The 22,926-nt window shown below is 36.7% G+C and overlaps 1 protein-coding gene across 3 annotated transcripts; it reads left to right on the forward strand.

Annotated features, from left to right (window-relative positions):
* The first annotated feature begins 1,713 nt into the window (after positions 1 to 1,713).
* cnga2a (cyclic nucleotide gated channel subunit alpha 2a) lies at positions 1,714 to 15,643 on the forward strand. Of its 3 annotated transcripts, none has more exons than XM_065268082.1 (14): positions 4,119 to 4,759; positions 4,938 to 5,023; positions 5,164 to 5,236; positions 5,550 to 5,634; positions 5,751 to 5,900; positions 7,934 to 8,001; positions 8,123 to 8,217; positions 8,284 to 8,383; positions 9,177 to 10,186; positions 10,266 to 10,376; positions 12,173 to 12,349; positions 12,477 to 12,584; positions 12,897 to 13,003; positions 13,099 to 15,643. In XM_065268082.1, exons 9-14 carry the CDS (start codon positions 10,023 to 10,025, stop codon positions 14,517 to 14,519), a joined length of 2,088 nt encoding a protein of 695 aa, XP_065124154.1. In that variant the 5' UTR covers positions 4,119 to 4,759; positions 4,938 to 5,023; positions 5,164 to 5,236; positions 5,550 to 5,634; positions 5,751 to 5,900; positions 7,934 to 8,001; positions 8,123 to 8,217; positions 8,284 to 8,383; positions 9,177 to 10,022; the 3' UTR covers positions 14,520 to 15,643. The 3 variants fall into 3 exon arrangements, with proteins under 3 accessions (XP_073668298.1, XP_065124154.1, XP_065124155.1); XM_065268083.1 differs by having other exon boundaries at positions 4,119 to 4,526; XM_073812197.1 differs by lacking the exons at positions 4,119 to 4,759; positions 4,938 to 5,023; positions 5,164 to 5,236; ... (3 more) ...; positions 8,123 to 8,217; positions 8,284 to 8,383 and adding an exon at positions 1,714 to 1,899 and having other exon boundaries at positions 10,082 to 10,186.
* The last annotated feature ends 7,283 nt before the right edge of the window (positions 15,644 to 22,926 follow it).

Here is a 22,926-nt window from a genome sequence, read left to right on the forward strand (position 1 = left end):
TTCACATTAAATAAAATCTTTTAAATGTGACATGATGATCATTTTAAATGCATTGAATTCTGCTACACTTAAGTATTAAGCTTTAAAGCTGAAAAAATTATAAATAATATTTCATAAACCTTTAATATCGCTAAAGAAGTAAGGTAACACCAGTGACAAAGAAAAAAAATGGTCTATGCAGTCTTTAAGTACATGCACACACAAAATAAAAAATCATTAAGCTGTCATTTATGTGTACTCATAAAGTCACAGTGTAATCTAATAATGTGATCTAAGTTTAAATGTTAGGAAAAGAAATCAATTTTAAGACATGTTGACATACCAAAAGTGGACATTTCTGTAGAATGACCCGTCTATTCATTGGGGAAATCAATGCTTTCCTTTATAAATGGGATTCATACAACAATTCACATTTATTTAATGCTTTTAAAGGTGCAGTGTGTAAATTTTAGCTGCATCTAGTGGTGATGTTGCGAATTGCTACCAACGGCTTAGTCCAGTGGTTCCCAAACTTTTTCAGCGTGCGGCCCCCCTTGTGTACAGTGCATTTTTTCGCGGCCCCCCGAAAGAAAATTTATGACAAAAACAGTTTTAAAATGTAATATTTTAATTAAATAAAACATATAAAATTATCCCTAGTAGTGCTGTTGGTTAGTTGGCTTATTATTTTTTAGGTTTAATTACACAGAATTCATGATAAATGAATGTATTTTATAAAATGTCGTAAAACTGGGGCCCCCCTGGGACCATCTCGCGGCCCCCCTGGGGTCCCCGGCCCCCAGTTTGAAAACCACTGGCTTAGTCCACTCCTCATCTCTCGCTTTTGAAATTCATAGAGAAGCCCCCACCGGAAAAACGTGTCATCGCTGGAGACAACTTAGTAAAAAAAATTATTCTGTACAAACATGGCGTCACAAAATGGCGACTTCCGTGTAAGGGGACCCTTGATGTATATATGTAGACAAAAACGTCTCATTCTAAGGTAAGAAAAACACAATGGTTTATTATGAAAGGTCTTTATATACCACTGAGGATATATGTTTTGTATATTATTTTGCATTGCTGTCAAGAGATCCTTCTAAAAATTACTCGCTGCACCTTTAAAGTTTTTTGATAATTCTTTCATTTCAGATATTGCTTATATGTAGATGTTTACGGGGTATTATTATTTCTGAGAAATTTAAAGCATTATTAAAATCTTTCCTTCAAACTCAATTAAATTGATGCTGCCTCAAATCATGATAAGTAAAGCATTTTGTATTAAATTCTGAAAACCCTGTGCTATGTTTACCACCGCTGATCAAAAACACAGCATCAGATAGAGAGCACAGTGCGTGTGTCGAGTGCCGGTCAGAGCAAAACCTGGGCATTAAAAACACAGCGCAGCGTGCAATCACTTCAAACACACAAGCATCTGCTGGAATAACAATAAGCCTTCATCATGTATAAAAGCCTTTGGAGTGTGTGTAACATTTACCGACCTCACTATATACCAATACCGCATATATACTAACAGATCACAGTTTAAAAGAATAGACGAGACAGAGATTTAGATATTAAAGCTGTGAGAAGAGATGTAGTGAGATATGAGCTGTGTGATGTCATATGTTAATATCTCTCCTTCTCATCCTTTATAGCTCTCTCGCCCCCCTCCTGCCCACTCATCTCCCCTCTCATCCTTCTATCAGTCTCTCTGTTTAGGGGTCTGTCAGACCACCACCACCATCTGTCTGGACTACATGCAGTAAACACAAGATTTGTTCAGTTTCATCATTATTGTAATAAAGTTATAGTTTTCTGATATCAGAGGAGAAAACATGCAAAGCTTGGTGATATTTGAACATTTCAGAGTCACAGACGTCTGACGATTTAATGCACAGAGAAGTAGAAAATTGACAGGTGAGTGAATAAATCTTAAGTTAAAAATGCTTTGTTGTCACCCAGTTAAATCTAAAAGAGGCTGCTGCTATACATTTATCAAAGTTTATCTTCTTCCACTGAATTAAGGGACAGTCAAAGCATTGGAGGAAAATCTCTCCATTATTAATCAAGCACTTGGATGTCATCAGGAATTATTGGTATTCATTTAGTTTATGAATGGTCTTAAATACAGTTGATATTAAATTTACTACAATTGACCCATTATGGCATTTTGGCAATTTCAGGATTACTGATATTGAAATTTTGATATTTTTAGGAAATGATCTCAGGCCTCAGTATTTTTGTAACTGTTTTCAATAACACTGTTAAAATATTTTACTTGATGGTAGATATATGTGACCATGCCTGGTAAAAAATCATTTTTTTGTGATTTACTGTTTTCCACATAAAATAATATAAAGATCATTCAGACTGAAATCAAACTTTGATGCGCTTAATCCCATCTCTAAATTATAAAACTTTAACCTAGATTTCACAGACAGTGTCACATTTGGGTATTAGGTAAACATAACAAAAAATAACATTTACATATCAACGTTTCCCGCATCTCGATTTGTTTGTGGGCAAAATGACAGGGCTTTCAGCAGTGGAAACTGTTGAGACACATTATGTTGCACTTTTTTGCAACTTTTGCATGGTCCCATTTAAAAAAAAAAAAAAATTTCTGTTTAAATCATGTGGTGGAAAACACCAATCCAGTAAATATGACCACAAAAGAAATAAAGTATTTTTTACATAAAAGCATAACGGGGTTAAACAGAAAAGAAAATCTTATTTTATATCAGTAAAAACAACAGCTTTATTCTACATATGAACTATACGTTAAAAAATATTTATTTAAAAATAGTTTAATACAGAGCCAAACTCAAGCGCGTCAGGGCTATGCTGAGCCGATCTGTGCTTTAGATCATATTTGCAGGGTTCCCACGGGTCGTTGAAATCCTTGAAAGTTTGTAAATCTGGGGAAAAAATTCAAGGCCCTGGGAAGTTTTTGAAAATATATATAGATACAGGTCATAAAGAGTGAAAGTTTTCTGAAAAATCCATATTATTCTCTGTGTAGTGTAGGATAATATCATACAAATTCTAGACTTTTTAAACACACGTGCTAAACTGTTCATTTTAAATGTTTATATCTTCTGTATGCGAATGTTGATTCATACCAAAATGCTTTTTTGCAAAGTCGTGTTTGACACATGAAAACGTCTCGGGTTACGTATGTAACTGTTGTTCCCTGAAAACGGAACGAAACGCTGCGTCTCCCTTCCCATACTTCATGCGTCCCTGTAACGCCGTCTTTGGCAATATTTCAGATAGCGATATACTTCCTGGCTCCCGCGTCACCCTGTCTTTGTCGTTAAGCCTCACCATTGGTTGAATTTGATATACACATTTAGACGCACTTACCCCTGGAGGCGTCCCCAAAGTGTCACCGCAGTGACGCAGCGCGAGTTCCCTCGAAAGGGAACTGTAACAATGTATCTTAAAAGGTAACACAATGTAATGTGTCTCAACATTTAGTCCTTGAATTTGAGGGTATTGCACCTGGAAAGTCCTTGAAAGATCCTCGAATTTGAAGTTAACTACCCAGCGGGCACCGTGACGTCAATTTGACATCAACAAATAGTCAAGATTTTGACCACCATGTATAACGTGCATGAATATGCATATTTTCATTATATTTTGTAATTATTTCCTTGTGGTTGTAAAGAGGCCCAGCAAAGGTATCAATCTGACATGTTTTTTCTGGTCCCTATATCTCAGGTCAATATCATTGACATTAAATCGATGTTGATTTGATGTCAGGAAATAAGATGTCAAATTGATGTTAAATTTATGTCAAAACAATGTCTGAAAAAGTAAATTTATTACTATTTAAAAATTTACCAAAAGTAATTGGGAGAGTTAAAAATGTAATAGACACATGCAAATAAACTATTATTATTGTTGTTTTATTGTTAATATATTTTCATCACAGTGTCTTAAATATAACATGTTAAATATACATTTTAAGAATACCATTAATAATAAAATACATCAAGACTTTTATTGTCAGTTTGGAATGTTTGATCCTGACTAAAAAAGTAGCGAGGTAATCTCGCGTGATTACACGAGACTGGAGAGTTTAACGGCTGTCTGCGTGATCTTCGAGAAAGTGCATCGAGGTAAGGAAATATCAAGTCAATAAGTCAATGTTTAAAACGCGTAACATTATTTTATTCACACATAAAATGTTTTATGACAAAAAGCACGATGCCTATTAATTGTGATTTTCTGTTATTTGTGAACGTATCCGTTATGATGGTTGATTCGGGATGTTCCCGCCGAAATTGGACTACGGTTACATTAATATGATTGTAATATGAATATTAATCAATTAATATGATATCTGGTCTTATCAACTTAACCACTTGGTTGTTTATTGCTTCAGAAAAGCACCTAAATGTAAGGGCTTTTTGGACAACTGTTCGGTAGAATCGCGTTGATATCGTAGTTCAGTCAGTGTATATCCGAGAGGTCTTACAGGCGCCACAGACACCTCTGTCATTTGTAAAGAGGAGCAGCGCGGCAGCCGGATGAGTGCGGTCAGTTAATTAATGCTGCTTGCTTAATTTCATGTTACTGATTAAGTGTTTAAACTTGACGTTAGATGAGATGTTGGTGTTTTATGGCTCGCGAATTTGTAATAACTGCATTTATCAGGCAATCACACGTTACGTCACACGCATATGCTTGTACCTGCGGTCCCTCGCGCTGTATCCATGATTTAAAGCGGAATAAAACTCTTAACTCCTTTGTAAGGAAAAAGTCAAACAGTGTAAGTTGTTGGCATGTGCTATTTGAATTTAAATGAAGTGTAATGGTATTATTTTGCTTACTTCTCTTGATGAATAATTAGCAAGTTTAATGGAACTTGAAAATATTAGTTATCCATACAAATGCGCTCTTGTTTTCAGTTTATTTTTATAACTCTTCTGTAATGTCTTTGTTATCAGAGCCCTTCAAATTGAAAATAGTGATGGTGATTTTGTCAATGCTGAGATTTAAATGCATTAACAGCCATTACGTCTGTCTGGATCAGGTAATGTTGTGCATGTTAACCTGATATTTCATATACTTAAATGCATTATGCAAGTGTATGCATTACATTCTGATAAAGGTCATCATTTATAGAATTCTCTTTTACTATTGCACTAATTGTACTTTTTTATATGTTGTCAGGATTGAAGAAGAATCAGACAGCAAGGGTTGTCAGATCAGAAACGTAATAACACAAACATAAGAAACTTCACAGGTAAGCTTTTTAAAACCACCTACTACTTGTTTCTCAGTACTGGTTTATCATTGTCATTAGGAAAATATAAGAAAATTATTCAGGATGCAATGGTCACTGTTCAGCACAGCACTTAATTTCTTCTGTATGTCACTATTCCCTCTATATTATGTACATGTTTCACACCCTTCGTTTTCAATAGACAGAGCTAGAAGTTAATTCATAGTTCAGAGTGGATGTTGATGCAAGTTTTAAAGAGACTTCATATTGAAAGACAAAATGGATCTTTGTGGTTGTGTACATAACAGCTTTCTTTCCTTCTTATCTTTATTAGGGCTGTGACAGTGACAGTATTTTACCACCACGATGGTAATGCACCAATTCACCACTGTGGTGCAGTGGTTTGTATGAGGGGGGAGGTATATATCTTTATATATATATATATATATATATATATATATATATATATATATATATATATGTGTGTAAACAAAGATCAGATATGATGTTTCTTAACAAATGTGTGTGATCATAGGCGGCAATTTATTTTTTCGCCGGTGGGTGCTCATCACAACCTCAAGCTTTACCAGGCAACGCCAGGTGCTCTAGAGTCTGGAGCGCTCAAAAGCTTTGAAGAGATGGAAAGTGGCGCAATCACGTTTTCGTGTGAATTGTGAAGTTAAAGGTAATGTTTTTCCTGTGTTTTTGATTGTGTTCATGTTTCGTGTGAAAAAACAGTATTTTTCACACAATTTACTGTATAGTGCTGTTTTCACTGTCCTCAAAACGGGCTGATGTCTTCCTTGTTCTATGAAATACCTCCTTCAGAAATATGTAACTAGTTCTGATTGTGTAGTTTGTTTAGTGTGTTGTGATTCAACAGCAGCTTAGCTTAGTCAGAGCTAGGGGTGCACGATTATCAAACACGATTGTCACGCACATCTCGTCAGTAAAGCTGGTTCCTTGATAAGTAATAGATCCCCATCAGCTGCTTTCAGATGGAACACCATTTACTACACACGTGTGTGATTAATTGTGCAGCCAGAGCCATTTGAGCTTAGCTGGCGACTGACGTGTTCCTGTGGGCGGAGGTTAGTCAATGCTCGTCATTCAACCAGGAATTAGAGGGCTATAGTACAAACTGGCCGTTCACTGTATGGTTTGAAAGGGGAATATATCGCTTGGCAGTAGGCTTGTTGCGATAGTCGGTGAAACAGTGATTACCGGTGCTTCAGCCTCTCACCGTTTAGATCACTTGCCCACCGCGACACCGTCTTTCACCGTCGTTTTGATATTTTCTTGTAATTAAATCATTTAGTTTCGTTAGAGAGAGCAAACACTTACAACTGAATGTGTCTGCTGCCTGAATTCAGTGGAGCTGAACGCGCATCATCACAGAGCAGTGGCTGCGGGTGTCAGATTTCATTTATTCCTGTCAGACTGCGGCGAGCAGATGATGGCAGAAGCCGCGTGCTTACTCGTTTTTGTTATAATATACATATATGATGTTTAATGTAGGCGAGATCGTTTTGTTGTTGTGGTTTTCATTAAGAATAATAATAAACCCATCATTCAAGCAGCGCTTTATAGAGGAATAGCCGGTTGCTCTGCTTGGGACTGGTGGGTTCTGTCAGAAGTACCTGCGCACATTAACTCAAGCACTTAAACCAGCTGTTGTACTCGCATTTGCACGCAAATTCATACGCAATTTAACGCAGCGTGCGCAAGCGCTTGATTTAAACAACAGTTGCATCTAATTCAAAAGTGAAAGTAAAATGCGCACTTCTGTGCATTTATAAGCCCCTTCCACCCGGTGAAAGCGGTATCACCGGGTTTGTCACGCGCTGATTTACCGGTGGGAAAATTCTGTCACCGCAACAACCCTACTTGGCAGTGAACTTAGAGCATAAATAATACCTTAGCTCAAACAGCAACATTACACACGAACTAAATTTGCAATCAGGAAAAACAGTACCTTTAATGTGAATAAACTGAACATATGTGCTTTGCCATTTCGCTGGGTGCTTGAGCCGAGCTTCTGAGCACCCACGGGATTGGCGCCTATGTGTGTTTATTGTAGCACTTCAATCCATGAAACAAAAAGTGAGAAACCTTATTGGGGTTATAATGTTTTCAGCAGCACTAAAAACATGTTCTGATGGTGTACGGGTAGCGCAGATTGATACTTTTTCGCAACCTTGAGTGACCAAGAAAGAATATTTTGCCTTTGTTCTGCTCCCAAGCCACCGGGTCATCACTGATATCAGTTGCAAATAGCGCTCTTACTCTGAATCTGCTGGCTGTTTGCGTTCACACAAACTTGAAGATATCTCGCTGGGGGAGATTGTACTTTATATTTTTTCATAGTTTGTGACGTGCATGCAACCGCAGGCCGCACTTTACCACCACGGTGGTTATGAGAACTGTCACAGCCCTAATCTTTATGTATTATGGCTCTAATCATCACTTTTAAAATGATGGCTATGCCCATGAGTTATAAAATTAAAGTTACTACCAACCATTGTAATCCACCACCAAGCTCCCATGTAGTAATGGAACCTTACAATAGATTTTTTACTTGTTTTGGATTGTATTCCGATCAAATTCTAGTAATCCTAATAATTAAGATGCAGTGTTTTGTATTTCACAATTTATGTTTTCTTTTTAAAAGGGGCTATGACTTGTTTTTTTAATTTTTGTATGTGTTTTATATTGTAGGCAGATCACCGTGCAACTTGGTGAAGTCATGTGTCTTTCCAGATGCCCAAATCTGTACCCCTCAAAAAGTAAGGAAATAATATTGTCCCATGACAAAAAATGGAAACATTCTTAATTTTTTTAATAGTTGTGCTTGGGCCACAGTTTTTTTGTATGTTTTTGTAGAAATGAAATATGTTTTTTTTCCAGAACTTTATTAAATGCCATGATAGACAAGATGAGCCTTAAGAGGAGATTTGGGAAGATGCTGTTTCATAACTCTTTGCTTTGCCAGATTATATGTGGTAAGTTTGTAAAATCTATATTAAAAATAGGACAAGAATATCTCCTAATCAAAAATTTTTGATCAGGTTGGGGTGTCTGCCAACGTGATGCCTTGCTGGTCTGGTTTGAGTTTGAAGTCTCTCACAGACAGTCCAGAAGGTCTGGAGTCCATCTTAGCTTTCATTGGTAAGTGACTGCACAAGAGGCTGTTTGACCCACACGTAAGGTAAACAGTCAATGTTTGCTTTGTTTAGCATCTCAATTTGGGGGGAGGGGGGATATAAAGTCAATATCACCCAAGTATTCAGACCCTTTACTCTGTATTTAGTTAACACACCTTTTGAAGCAGCAGTTACAGCCTCAGGTCTTTTTGGGAAGGATGCAGCAAACCTTGCAACACCTGGATTTGTTTTTAAACAAACAGTCAGAAGCACCATTCACTTCCATTGTATTCTTTTATCCTGCTATGGAAGTCAGTGGTGCTTCTGGTCAGTTTGGTTACAGACATTCCTCAAAATATCTTTGTGTTCATCAGAACCCTTTAAGGTGTAGAAACATCAAGACCAATAGGAGACACCTGAGCTAAATTCCAGGTATTGTTGGAAAGGGTCTGAATATGTATAATGTAAAAAATTATATTTCAGTTTTTCTTTTTTCATACATTTGCAAACGTTTCAAAAAAACAATTTTATGAGGAAAAATGTAAAAAATTGCAGTCTCATGAAAGAACATAACAAAATTGAAAAGTGAAGAGGGTCTTAATACGTTCTGAATGCACTGTGGATGATCTTAATTGAAGCTCATTGTCACATTTGTAAACACAACAGCTTTCTTCCTTCATCAGCTATGCTATGTTTCTAGTCAGACCATTAAAGAACACACATCTTGCCTTCATGTGCAATAACTTTTTTTATACATGGCCTAAAAAACATAGCATTTTTGACAATGAAATAACATGCGGTTTGTTTTTCCTCTTTAGATGCTGTCATCATATTTTAAGTGCATGAGCCAGAATGGACGGGTGGTGGTGGCCATAAGAAGACTGTCAACTAAACTAGGGTGACCATACGTGCCATTCTTCCCGGACCCGTCCTGTCCAGGATTTCGGGTGCGTCTTTTGGAACTCGTATTTGTCGACCGCATACGTCATAGAGGATTATTATTATTATTACAGAAAAGCAACTGTTACATTTTAAGGTAAGAATGAAACTACGATTGTATATCTTATGTTTTTAACTGAATGGCGTATGCGGTCAACAAATACGACTTCCGGAAGACGCACCGAAATCCTGGACGGGATGCGTCCGGGAAGAATGGCACGTATGGTCACCCTAACTAAACCAACAACAAAATTCATATTTGCGGTTATAAATAAAATGACTTTTAAACCTGATTTTGTTTTCTTATTTTATGATTTTATTCTATATTTGGAATATTCCATTTTTGCACTACTAACTGGAAACTGCTTGAAAGAATGTGTTTTTATCCATAAAAGACAAATTTCAACGGTGAATCATGCCGGCTGGGATATCAAAATAGCATTAAAATGACATCAACATCATAACATCTTGATGTCAAATAGATGTAGAATTGACATCAAAATGACATCAGCAGAGGTCAAAATCTTGACATCAAATTGACATCAACACTTTGACGTCAAAATGACTTTCATTTTTGACCTATTCTGTGACGTAATTTTGACGTCGATGTTTGATGTCAAATTGATGTTAAATTGACATCAAATGCCCGCTGGGTAAGGTGTGGGAACCCTGTATTTGATTTTCTCTTGTTTATAAAGGAACATCACTACACTAAAAAAACAAACATGTATTACGCATTGTGTGAATGCATGACAAAATTACTGTCCAGAATATATTCCCACAGAAAGAGGATGACAGGTCGAGTGTTGGTGGAGAGTTTGGATTTATCAGCTCATAGACTCTCTGTAAAGACATCTGCTGAAGATGAGTCCGACCACGCAGACAGCCGGTGAGATCTCAACACTTCTGTTTATGTCTCATGGTTGAATTCAGTCTGTCAGTCTGAATAAATGGTATTGTCGCTTCAGCGGTCAGTCCATATGTGATGATACATCATCAGAGTTACAGCGAATGGCCACCCTGGATCCCTGTCGACTAAACTCACAAAACTCTTTCAGAGGCAGAGGAGCTCTGTCCAGGTGAGCTTCTTGATTCATCATACAGATCAGTTTTATAAGTGCAGAATATTTAAAGCAAACCAATACAAAATGTGAAAAAAAAAATGATCTGACACTTATGTGACACAAAAATCAACGAAATAAAAGTTATTACGTCATGTCTTTATTTATTGAGCAATTACTTTAGCCATGTTTTTCACCTCTTTAAAGCAACACCAAAGAGTTTTTTTTACCTTAAAATCACGTTTCCAAAAAAGTTTCAGTGGTTCATCCACTCAAAACAGGGTGAATGGCACTTCACATTCGCTTTGCAGCCCTCTATCGGCCAAAACCGCACTAAAGAAGTTTCCAACCGTCGGGTAGTGGTCCTGTAGTTCGAGTGAAAACTACAAAAACTTGCTTTACGGCAGACCTACAATCCAATCAGAGCCAGCTATGCTGCAGTATTTACGACTGTGGTAATGAACAATTACGCTTCTAACCTGTAGAGGGAGCAAAGAGCAGGAACTCTTTAGTGTTGCTTTAAATGATTTTCTGAAATTTCCATGTTTCCTTTCAAACTCGACCAGTAAAAGCATTAAAGCGGAAGTCCACCCTAAAACAACATTATGCTCCAACACTATATTTCATGCCATATATGTAGTTGATTGTGCTGCCATCAAATGTACTAACTCCATATAAAAAATTAAAGCTTTTAACTGCTACAGTAACGGTGATTTGACGCGTCATCAAATCACCGGAAGAAAAATGCACGACTACATTAATTCTGAATGTTCTAAATGGGGGCGGGTCTTGAGGCGAGATGATTGACAGTAGATGATAACGTTTTTGATTGACAGCTGCACAGGAGCTAACGTTAGCTTGCTTTGCTCGTGTTTATAATAACAACAACATGATAATAACTTTCTACGTAGTATGTTTATCGTAGTTACACAAAACAAGCAACAACTAAGCCAAATGATGTTTTAGATATTTTAACAATTTTACATTACCTGAGTCCGCGGAAAAACTGGGCTGAAAACAGTACTCAAAATCTTCCTGACGAAAGTGCTGGCTGCATATTCAAAGTAGTGTAGTGGTGGGTCAGCTGAGGGTCGCGTTGATGTCAACAATAAAAACTCCCGGTGGCCTGAATTTGTTGTCCTTACATCCACATACTGCACAGGTTCTAGTCATCTTTTATCGAGGGCTTTGGTGATTTCCCCCTCAGAGACGGTTAAAGCGGAGTTACTCTTTGGATGGGTTCGTCTGCCGGCTAACTTCAAGTTGACTTGAGTTGATTTGAGAGCTAGTTGAGCGGTAAAAGAAGTTATTAGGCTTGTTCAACTTCATGTGGCGTTGCAAGAATCGACAGCGGGATGACGTCAAAGTACCGCGAGAGCGATTCGCGATATCATACGGAGGAGTTTGCTTTTAAATCCCTTTCGCGGAACCTTGACGTCATCCAGCTGTCGGTTCCTGCGGCGCCGCATGAAGTCAAACAAACCTGACGACTGCATCGAACAGTGGTTAGTGGGTGGAGCTAATGACTCAGTTTCGCGCAGTGCATTCTGGTTAATTGTGTCCATTAAAGACCGTTACGAAAATTCCGCTTCAACACACTATCAATCTAATAATCGAAATCGTGCAAATTTATTGATTTTTCCTCATGTATAATGCAAAGTGGACATAAATTACCCGTGATAAACATGCTAAAATGTCTAGATTGGACTTCCCCTTTAAGTGTATATGAAATGAGAATTTCAGCATTTAGCAGGCATCTCTATTTAATGCAAAAAATCTATTATCTCATTATTTTCCAACACTTCACTTGAAAGGTTGGTGAGTATGGTGGTCACTCTTAGAGACTGGGCCCATAAAAGTCTTCAGGAGGAACAGGAAAGGCCAGATTCCTTCTTGGAGCGCTTTCGGGGACCAGAGCTTCAAATGGCACCCAGTCGTATAAGCATTAATCGACCTGATGCCCATGATGGGAACAACGGCAACAAAATCAGGTGAGTTTATTTTCACACGTCATCATCATCATCTCCAATCTTTATTGAGTTAAAAAGATTTCTAACAAAAACAACTGATTCTGCCGTAACATAAATATGAAAATGTGTGAGACTGCTTTATTTTTAGGAAGAAGACAGATGTTTTGATACTGGCACCTGCTGATGACTTGTACTACCGTTGGTTGTTTGTTATTGCCGCAGCTGTGTTGTACAATTGGTGTTTTGTGGTGGCTAGGTAAGATAAAAAGGTGTTTTCCCCTTTATTATTGTCCTTTTTAAGTGAAAATATTGTGAGCAGAGATCCTAAAATAAATCCAGTGATTCCTGAAAAACTTGTAAGCAAATGATGCAATAAATGAATTTCATTAGAAGAAAACAAAGCTCTTTGATTTCGCATGCAGATTCAATGCAGGGCCTTTAATGATGGTTTTGGTATAATTTAAACTGATGAGGGAGTGTGTCTGATACAGGCTTCAATAATGATTCATGTAAATACGTGTTATGGTACGTCTTTCCTTAAGCTTTCATCCTTCCTATCCTAAACCAGGGCCTGCTTTGATGAGCTTCAAACCAGAAACTTTATTCTCTGGCTGGTTTTGGATTACCTCTCTGATGTAATTTATATATTGGACACCTGTGTACGATTGAGAACAGGTCAGAATCCTTCAGCATGCAGTACAGCATGTGTACTTCAATACAAAAACACACTGTTCACTTTTCTTAACGCCGTATTGATGTCTTTACTGCAGGTTTCCTTGAGCAGGGTCTTCTGGTGAAGGACCTCGCCAAGTTAAGAGACAGCTATTTTCATACATTACAGTTCAAACTGGACCTGGTCTCCATTTTACCCACAGACCTTGCCTACATCATCATTGGCATTCATGTGCCCGAGCTGCGATTCAATCGACTGTTGCGCTTCTCGCGTCTCTTCGAGTTCTTTGACCGCACCGAGACCCGCACAAACTACCCCAACATGTTCCGCATTTGCAACCTGGTGCTCTACATCTTAGTTATCATTCACTGGAATGCCTGCATTTACTTTGCCATCTCAAAGTCTCTGGGATTCGGATCGGACCAATGGGTCTATCCGAACATCTCCGATCCTGAGTTCGGGACGCTAACGCGAGGATATGTCTACTGCCTGTATTGGTCCACCCTCACGTTGACCACCATCGGGGAAATGCCCGCTCCGGTGCGTGATGAGGAGTACCTTTTTGTCGTTTTTGACTTCCTTGTTGGTGTACTCATTTTCGCCACCATCGTCGGTAATGTAGGCTCCATGATATCGAGCATGAATGCCACAAGGGCTGAGTTTCAAGCTCGCATCGATGCCATCAAACATTACATGCAGTTCCGGAAGGTCAGCAAAGAGCTAGAAGCCAGAGTCATCAAATGGTTCGACTACTTGTGGACCAATAAGAAATCGATAGATGAGCAGGAGGTTCTTAAGAACCTGCCCAACAAACTACGGGCTGAGATCGCTCTTAACGTACACTTAGAAACTTTAAAGAAGGTCCGTATCTTCCAGGATTGTGAGGCAGGTCTACTGGTGGAACTGGTCCTCAAGCTGCGGCCACAGGTCTTTAGTCCCGGAGATTACATCTGCAGAAAAGGGGACATCGGAAAAGAGATGTACATCATCAAAGAAGGTCGCCTTGCTGTCGTCGCTGACGACGGGGTGACCCAGTTCGCCCACTTAACGGCCGGCAGCTGCTTCGGAGAGATCAGCATCCTCAACATCAAAGGAAGCAAAACGGGCAACCGTCGCACGGCTAACATCCGTAGCATTGGCTACTCTGACCTGTTTTGCTTGTCGAAGGATGACCTCATGGAGGCTGTAATGGAGTATCCCGATGCCAAGAAGGTTCTGGAGGAGAGGGGAAGGCAGATCCTTTTGAAAGAAGGTCTACTGGAGGATTTGGGAGCTGCTGGATTGGGAGAGGAAAAGATAGAAGAGAAAGTGGAGAGGTTGGAGGCTTGTCTTGAAATGTTACAGACTCGCTTCGCCCGCTTACTAGGTGACTACACTGCAACTCAGCAGAAGCTGAAGCAGCGGCTCACAGCTCTGGAGTGCAGGACACATCAGTCTGGTAGTGGCTTTCTCTCAGATGGCAATGACAGCACCATTGATGGTGATGGTACCCACAGTGAGGTCAACATCCAACTCTGAGCACTTTTGTCGAAAACAAAACATTGTACGTACAGTATTGTACGTCTTAATAACCAATGATAGCAATAATGCTGCTCCTAAGAATTTATCCTTAGATTTAATGATAAACGCTAGACACAACAGTGTTCTGTCAGACAGTCCAGAATAGATGAATGTAACAATAATGTGTAAGCGAACAGTATCACAGTCCTCTGTAAGCCCTGTTGATCGTGCCAGTCCTTTGTCTTGAAATCAGGATGCCACCATCTAGGTTGGCATTGTTTTCCTAGTATTCTGACCCCTTTGCTTTGTGTGTTATGTTCTTGTTTCATGGTCATGCTTTGTCAGAGAATGATGTTTGAGTCTTCTCCAAAGTCATGCTGCGTTCACACGGTACCATAATACGGTTGTCAAACCCGTATTTAAGTCCACATGCAGTGCAGTTATTTACGGGTTTGACAACCGCTTTCTATAACCGGCCTCACACCCGTAAATTTTCAGGTTTCACAACCGTATTAACAGAGAAGCTGTGGCGTGTGAATGGAATCGCACTGGACAACCAGTTGTCGGTCAGGTCATTCGTTTCTTTTTGTGTTAAGATAACATTACGGTGCATGAAAATGACTGCAAACCACGCAACAGAATTGCTCCATAAGGTTAATGTGATATTTACGTTCACGCTCTCTAGGTGGCACTAAGAGGCTGGTTTTGCCTGCGGTTGGTAAACCATACTCTCTGCACCACCTACAGAGCGGGAGCATAAGCGCACTTCCTATTTCCCTATTTGGCTGCGTTAATAATGCTGTAAATAAAGTTCAATTTTTTCTGCACAAATGGATCGATTTGTTTTTGTGTCTAGTCTTGAATCCAGTGGCCTGGACCAGGAATCCAGTTTATTGGCTAGCCTTGAAAGTTAGTTCCAAACAAAACTTAAAACAGACTTGTTTATCTTAAACAATATTTTGTTTGATATTAATTGGAATGCAAATCAAAAAAATTTGATTTTTTTTTTAATTAAAAAAGTTATCTCGTTTTGGAACCAATCTCTTCATATATTCTTTTCCAGCCCACTGTTCCCCTTTCAAAAATAATAATATTGAAATACAGTACACTGAAAAAAAAACTTGTAAAATTAAAAAAATTAAAAAAATCCTCGTAACAATATGCACAAACTTTTTTTAAGTAAAATTTATTTTCTTTTTTTTTAAGTAAAACTTACCTTATAAAATCAAATAAAATTTACTTAATAATGCATGATAAAACATATGTTAAATAATTACGTAAATGTTACTTCATTATTTATTTTTTTGAAGTTAGATATTTTAATCATTTAGGTAAAGTCTATTAGTTTTTTTTTTTTTGAAAATTGCTGTCCTAAAATATTAAATAAATCGTATTTACTGTTTGTTATTTTCTTTAACATATTTCTATGGACCTAGTTATTTTTAGTGTTATAAATGGCATTATAACACAAAATACATGACTGACTACAAGTCAGTCATTGAATAAACGTGATTTGGAACAGAAACGCACACAAACTGTGTTTTTGACATGCATTGTCAGCATTGTGAAGAGAATTACAATACAATGTTCTGAACAGGGTTCATGTAAAGAAACAATGATCACCTGAACGGTAGCCTGTTATAACCCATAGACAGTAAAAGAAATGGACACAGCGACGCCGTTGGATTCAACGGAGACAAGTGAAGGCAATTAGAAGCTCACACTTCCGGGGGGTCGAGCGTACTGCGCAGACTCAAACTGAGCTTGGTGACGTGAGCAACCTGTCTGACACTTGTAAGTCTTCTAATAGCTGTGCCAAGAGAAATCTGAATCACCCACCGAATCTTGCAGAAACGGCGAGCGTGAACAGGAGTACATTTTGTATTAAGTATATTTAGTATTCTGATTAATTACTTTGTCATTTTGCATAGTATTTATTTATTTTAAAGTTTAACGCCAGTACGCCATATTCTACATGCGCTTCTCCTCCAGTCCATACGGTAATTTCTCTACTGTGCGACAGAGAGTCGCGTGGTTATGACGCAATCGTTAGCATAGTTTTACTAAAACTGCTTCTACTGGGCCATAACTTAAGATACAAGGTAATGGAGCCTTTTATACATTTTCGTGTTTCTTTAGAAATAATTGATGCACAAATTGAGTCTTTAAACGCCTCAGATGTAAAGTTATTCACTGTCAAAGTGACGCCAAAATGAATGGGAATCAATGGAATGCTAAGAGCAGGTGGGGGTCCACTAGCTAATGGCGGTGCCCAGGGCTGCTTCAATAAAATATGAAACCCTGCCCCCCTGGTATAACCAGGGTATAACCAGACTCTCGTACATTCATTTCATTTGTACAGAGAGTCTGGCCACGCTCCATTGCAAAGCATTACTTCCGTTAAGGAGGGTCCATTGTTGAAGTTTAAAACTATTGGATCTGCCCAGAGTCACTCAGGATCTGCCAAAGCCAATCGCTAACATGTGGTCGTGACGTATATCATGCACCGAAACCGTCCGGAAACAACAAGTCAGAATAATCAGACAAACAAAACTTAGCAAACCTGGTTCTTGCTCCGGCTTTAACTTCTGTATATTCGGCAGTTTTGCAACAACGGACCGAATAGCTTTTCTCACGTCTTTCTCCGCTGCCATTACTGAACTACAACTCAAACTGACGCACGACCTCAACGTCATCGTTCTTAGCCACCCCCATCTGTTCACTGATTGGTCCTGCAGATTTTGCAGGAGAAAACGAAACTCTATAGAGCAATCCCAGACGTACTGCTGAAGCGAAATGAAAAATAAGCGGAAGCACGTAGGAGGGCGGAGCCAGGTTACCTGAACGGTGACTTCACAAAATTATAATTTACAAACAACATAATATAAGAGCTTAAACCTTACTAACAAATATTTAAGTAGTTAAAGTTCTTATCAGTTCTTATTCTGTGAAAAAGCTTAAAAAATTAAAATATTCAGGCGCAAAGGATTGTGGGTATTCCTTACAACATGTGCAAATAAATTACTTGAATCTGCTAAAGTTTTTGATTAAAATGTACTTAATTATTTTAGGACTATGTGCAGTGACTATAAAACAGCTAAATAATACAAGAAAATATCTAATATGACTTACTATTCCCACACAGTTAATTTTTTACATGAATTAATTGTGTATTTATCATCATTTTACTTAGGAAAATCTAGTTCTCAATAAATGTTAATATTATTATGTAGAAATTATGAGAGATAATCTAATAAATATTACACCAAAAAGTTTGTTTTTTCAGTGTAAGCTATGATTATTTGTACCATTATGGGGTGGTTTTCCAGACAGGGCTTAAAGTGTGTGTAAAGTAATTTTAGAAAATTGTTTCTAAACACATATACTGTAATGTTAGAAATGTGCTGCTGAAACACAAAAGTCTGTGAACTATGTAAGTACTGAATTGTGGACACCAATAAATAATTTCTACATTTCTGTGTTCAAAATTATTTGGTCGGGGCTAAAATGGTGGCTCGAAGACAACCTTGAGATTTCAAAATGGTGAGTTGCACCATGTTTTAGAATAACAGAACTACTGGCATATTTGTGTATGTTTTTATGGCACAACAAAAGAAATCTAAGAATCCAATCTTTTTAAGAAACTGAAAACTTCTCTGTATGTTCTCTAAAGTATCAAAAACTTAAATAAAAAAGTCCAAATAGATGGACAGCTATTATCAGAAATCAAACTAGAGTAATCTAAACATCTAAAACTAAACATATTTTATTTAAAATATGCCTATTATTAATGAATCCAGATTGAGCCTCATCTTTTATAGAACTGAACACATTTTTTATTATTTTGGAAAGTATGTGGGACAAGACCTTATAATCATTATTTAATTAACTTAAAGGTCACGTTCTTCCTGATCCCATTTTTTAAACCCTAGTTAGTGTGTAATGTTGCTATAATAGCATAAATAATATCTGTAAAATGATAAAGCTCAAAGTTCCAGGCGATATATTTTCTTCAATATTTTTCAAATCCTACGGCGAACGGCCGTTTTGGACTACAGTCCTCTACTTCCTGCTTTAATGACGTCAGTAAAACAGTTCGTTGACTAAACTCCGCCCACAGGAATACGTCAGTCGCCAGCTTTTTGCTCAAACGGCTCTGCTAAGCTAAGCTGCTATCCAATCACAACACACTAAACAAACTACACAATCACAACTCGTTACGTATTTCTGAAGAAGGGTCTTCATAGAACAAGGAAGACATCAGCCTGCTTTGAGGACAGTGAAAACAGTGCTACAGATAGTTAAATGTGTGAAAAATGCCGCGTTTTTTTTACACGTGAAACATGAACACATGTTATATTGCCAACTATAAACACAATCAAAGCTTCAAAATCACAGAAAGAACGGGAGCTTTAATGGTCACCACACTAAAAAAAAATGATTCATTGAATTTAATAAATTTTTTTATGGTAAGTGGTTGCAATCAATTTATTTAAGCTACATTTAAACAAAAAAAGATTAGTAAAGTAAAATAAAATATAAAACTTTTGTTTAAATGTAGCTTAAATAAATTGATTGCAACCACTTACCTTAAAAAATTGATTAAATTCAATGAATCATTTTTTTCAGTTGTCAATAAAAAGCAAATCTTTATTCTGTTTAGGAATGTGGGAAATTATTCCTTGAGTCACAGTGGAAGGAAGCTTGTGGTTTTTAATGCTCGCAGTAAATACTTTTAAAAGAAAAGGGGCAATAATATCTGAAAACTGTCTATCTGCTGAAATGCAATCATTGGCAGGTAATTTGTTACATTTAAGATGTTTTATAGCATTAGCTATCTTTACTACAGTATATCATTTTTCTAGCACTAATTGAATTTACATTTACTAAAGTATCCAAAATGCAATAGTAGTATCAGCAGAGTCGATGGATTTATAAAGATTAGAAAAATAATAATGACAGAACTGAGAAATAGTGCTATTATCATCAGAAATAAGACCAGTGGCGGCTGGTGCTAAACATTTTTTTTGGGGGGCACAAACAAACTCAAAATCAAACTCTATAGTAATGCAGGATTGTTAATAGCCATTTATCAGGTGACAATGTATCATTACTGCTTAGCTGAAATGCTGAAAATGTGTGAATTTGAGTATAATGTGGGTTTCTTATCAGTAATTAACTAATCAAGGTAATCATTTACACACACACACACGCACGCACACACACATTTGATGAACAGCGTTGTAAAAATTCTGTCATAGTCAATTATTAAGTGAACGTCTGAGAATATTCTTACATCTAGTCATAGGCAGATACTCCCTTATCATGACATTTCCTTTTTTAGATTTAAGGTTTCACCATTACTGCATTTCAATTCTTGCACACGTACTGAACAAAACATTTTATTTAATAACATAAACATTATGCACTTTATGTAAACCGTCTCTTAATTAACATTCAATTGTCACTACTCTCTTTTGCATAGTAAATACTTAAATGTCTGTTCACTTTACTAATGCCAGACCAAGTCTCTCAGGTGGTTTTACTGTGCATTTGGATCTTCTCAATTTAGGTAAGTGTGTTTCCTTTTCCTGTTATTTATTGTCTATAACTGGTTCTGTTTCAGATTCTACAGGTGATGTATTCTGTGGCACTGTTTCTTGTGTTTTAGTCATAGTTCTTGATGCATATGCAACTGGTTTCCAGTGTTTTCCTTCTTCCTGGAGCAGCATGGCTCCCAGGCCATCCTTAGATGTGTCTTTTGAAATCTTTGTCCTCTTAGATGGTTCAAAGAATGTCAGCACCGGCTTTGTTGTCAAGAGTGTCTTCAGACGTCCCCACTCTTGTTCGTGGTTGTTCTGTTCGTCCACTTGACATCCCCATATTTGTCATGTAACAGTTCTCTCATGTCCACTGTTTTTGAAGACAGATGGTTTAATAGTGTTAGGCAAGACAAAGATATAGGAAAAGCAATGTCTGGCCATATGCCAATGTCCACAATCTACTGGTTGTTTGGCAAGTTGTTAGGGTTTACTGTTAAGGCCAACTAAATTCAATTTAAGCTGATAATAGTCAGTTTTACTTTAGCGTTTTTGCAGCAGCCGCTATGAAATCCAGCCATTTTTTGAATGTTTTGCCACTCAATAGGGCGAGCTCTGGCATGGTCACGTGGAAAAGTGACCCTTTATTAGGAAATTTAATGCAGACTTACTAAATCATAATGATTATTATGAAGATGGGTTTATATTATTTTTGAATTTCTATAAGGCTTTTGACATGGTGGAAAACTATTAAATTTTTCAAACTCTTGAACACTTTAATGCTCTATAAAGATATTAATAGCTCTTTAGCCCACTCAAGGTACAAGTTCAAGAGTTCAAGATTCTCGCTCAAAAAGATACAAGGTTGTGGTTGTTCACCTTTAATTTTTATCATGGTTGCAGAAATGTTATCCATTTTCATCAAAATGGCCAAAATATCAGGCATTAACATAGCAGGAAATCAGTTTATTACCAGTCAATTTGCTGATGATACGACTCACTTTCTAAATAATAAACAGCAAATCCCCTTAGCACTCCAATCTATAATGATTTATTCCCAAAGCTTCAGGTTTACGCTTTAATACGTAAAAATGCGATCTAATTGCCATCCATGATCACCCTAGTTCATCACTATATAATATCCCAGTAAAAAAGAAGATTAAATACTTAGGGATTTGGTTATCTAATAAAACAGATAATTTAGAAAACTTTAATATTGAAAAAATGTAAATTAATGTAAATTAATAATGAACAATTGGTTGCAAAGAGAGATAACGATCTTTGGTAAGATTTTATTAACAAAATAATTTATATATCCATGTTTTTCTTTAGCATTGTCTGCTAAAAAGATAAAGGCAATAAACAAGCAAAATTTTGATTTCATATGGAAAATGAAAAGTCACTATATTTGTAAAAATGATATGATTAAAGAATATGAAGAGATTGTCTTAAAACAATTAACATTGATATTGTGAATGGATTCATACTTTTTTAATTGTCAAAACTACCCATAAATACTTTTCATTAACAAGTACTATTATACTGGAAATTGATTTTCAAACATAATTTTAGCCCAGATTGCATGTCTATCTGGAATAACAGAAATATTTTGGGGAATATTTTGGTCTTTATTAATGATTAGTGGAAGAAAGGCATGTGGTCGCTAGCACATGTTATGGACAATTTAGGTAATATATTAAATTATGAGTTTTGTGGTAAATACAAAATAAATTGTTCCCCTTAAATATACAATAAAAAGGATCAAGGACATACCATTACAAATTATTCATTTAGTTAAGTAATATATCCAACAATTATTCCCCAAAAGACTGATCTTATTATAGAAAATGTCAAATTTTCTGATAAAAATGTTCTAATAGATTTTTTAAATAAAATTGTTGTTTTCCAGGACCAGTAAAGAGATCTTATATATTTTGTCATTTTGATAAAAAAATATCTAAAATTATAATTTTCTTACATTTGCTGTCAACCCTATGCAAAGAGGTACACTTTAAAATTATGAATCATATTAATCCTGCAAAAGAATTTCTGAGAGTAAGATTTAATGTTGGGGACTCTAATATATGCCAATTTGGAGATAGAAACAGCTGAACACTTGTTTTTTTAATGTAATTTAGTTTAAGCTTTATGGAATGATGCCTTCTGTTGGAATAACCAAAGATTACCTTTAAAACTAATCTTATCATGGGAAATTGTCAAGTTTGGCGTGTTAATTGAGGATAGAAAGATATCCTATGTTGCAAATAATTTGTTGTTGCTGTTTAAATTTTATTCATAAATGTAAATATTGTAATATTCCTCCACATTTTGTAGTGTTTAAAGATGAATTTGCAATATATTTGGAGAAGTTAAAAGAGATGAAAAGTCCCAAAGCAAGATACTTATGTACCTTATTTCAGGATTTTAATTAAGGAATTGAAAAGCCCCTACTACATTGTCTATATTTGATGTATTATAATTTTATGTTATTTCTTTTTCTTTCTTTCATTTTTTTTTTACTTGATATGTACAGAATATGAATGTTATTATTGCCTTTTTGTATTTTTTGTTCAAAGCTTTGAATAAAACAAAAAACAAAAAGAAAATCGGAAAAGGAAGAAAAAATGGGGACAAAGCAATTCCCCCTTGGTTGTTCCATATTCAATAGATTTCCAAATGCACAAAATAATGAAAAACCCAGAGATGAACATACTAACTGAATTAGTAGTTCAACAGTATATTACACAAGAGTATCATGCTGTATTTCAGGTATTTTACAGATGTTTCTAAGGAACCAGAGTCTGGAAGAACAGCAGCAGTATATAGCCTGCATTTTAGACAAACATTGCAAAAAGACCATCAGATCAAGTGTCAGTATTTGCTAC

This window comes from Paramisgurnus dabryanus, chromosome 16, assembly GCF_030506205.2.
Source record: "Paramisgurnus dabryanus chromosome 16, PD_genome_1.1, whole genome shotgun sequence".
Lineage (NCBI taxonomy): Eukaryota > Metazoa > Chordata > Actinopteri > Cypriniformes > Cobitidae > Paramisgurnus > Paramisgurnus dabryanus.

Bases quoted from the DNA above. Each gene is read 5' to 3' on its own strand.
- cnga2a (XM_065268082.1), top strand. From the start codon at position 10,023: ATGTATTACGCATTGTGTGAATGCATGACAAAATTACTGTCCAGAATA. The intron at 10,187-10,265 runs GTGAGATCTCAA...TTGTCGCTTCAG, and splicing joins TCCGACCACGCAGACAGCCG to CGGTCAGTCCATATGTGATG. The intron at 13,004-13,098 runs GTCAGAATCCTT...TCTTTACTGCAG, and splicing joins CTGTGTACGATTGAGAACAG to GTTTCCTTGAGCAGGGTCTT.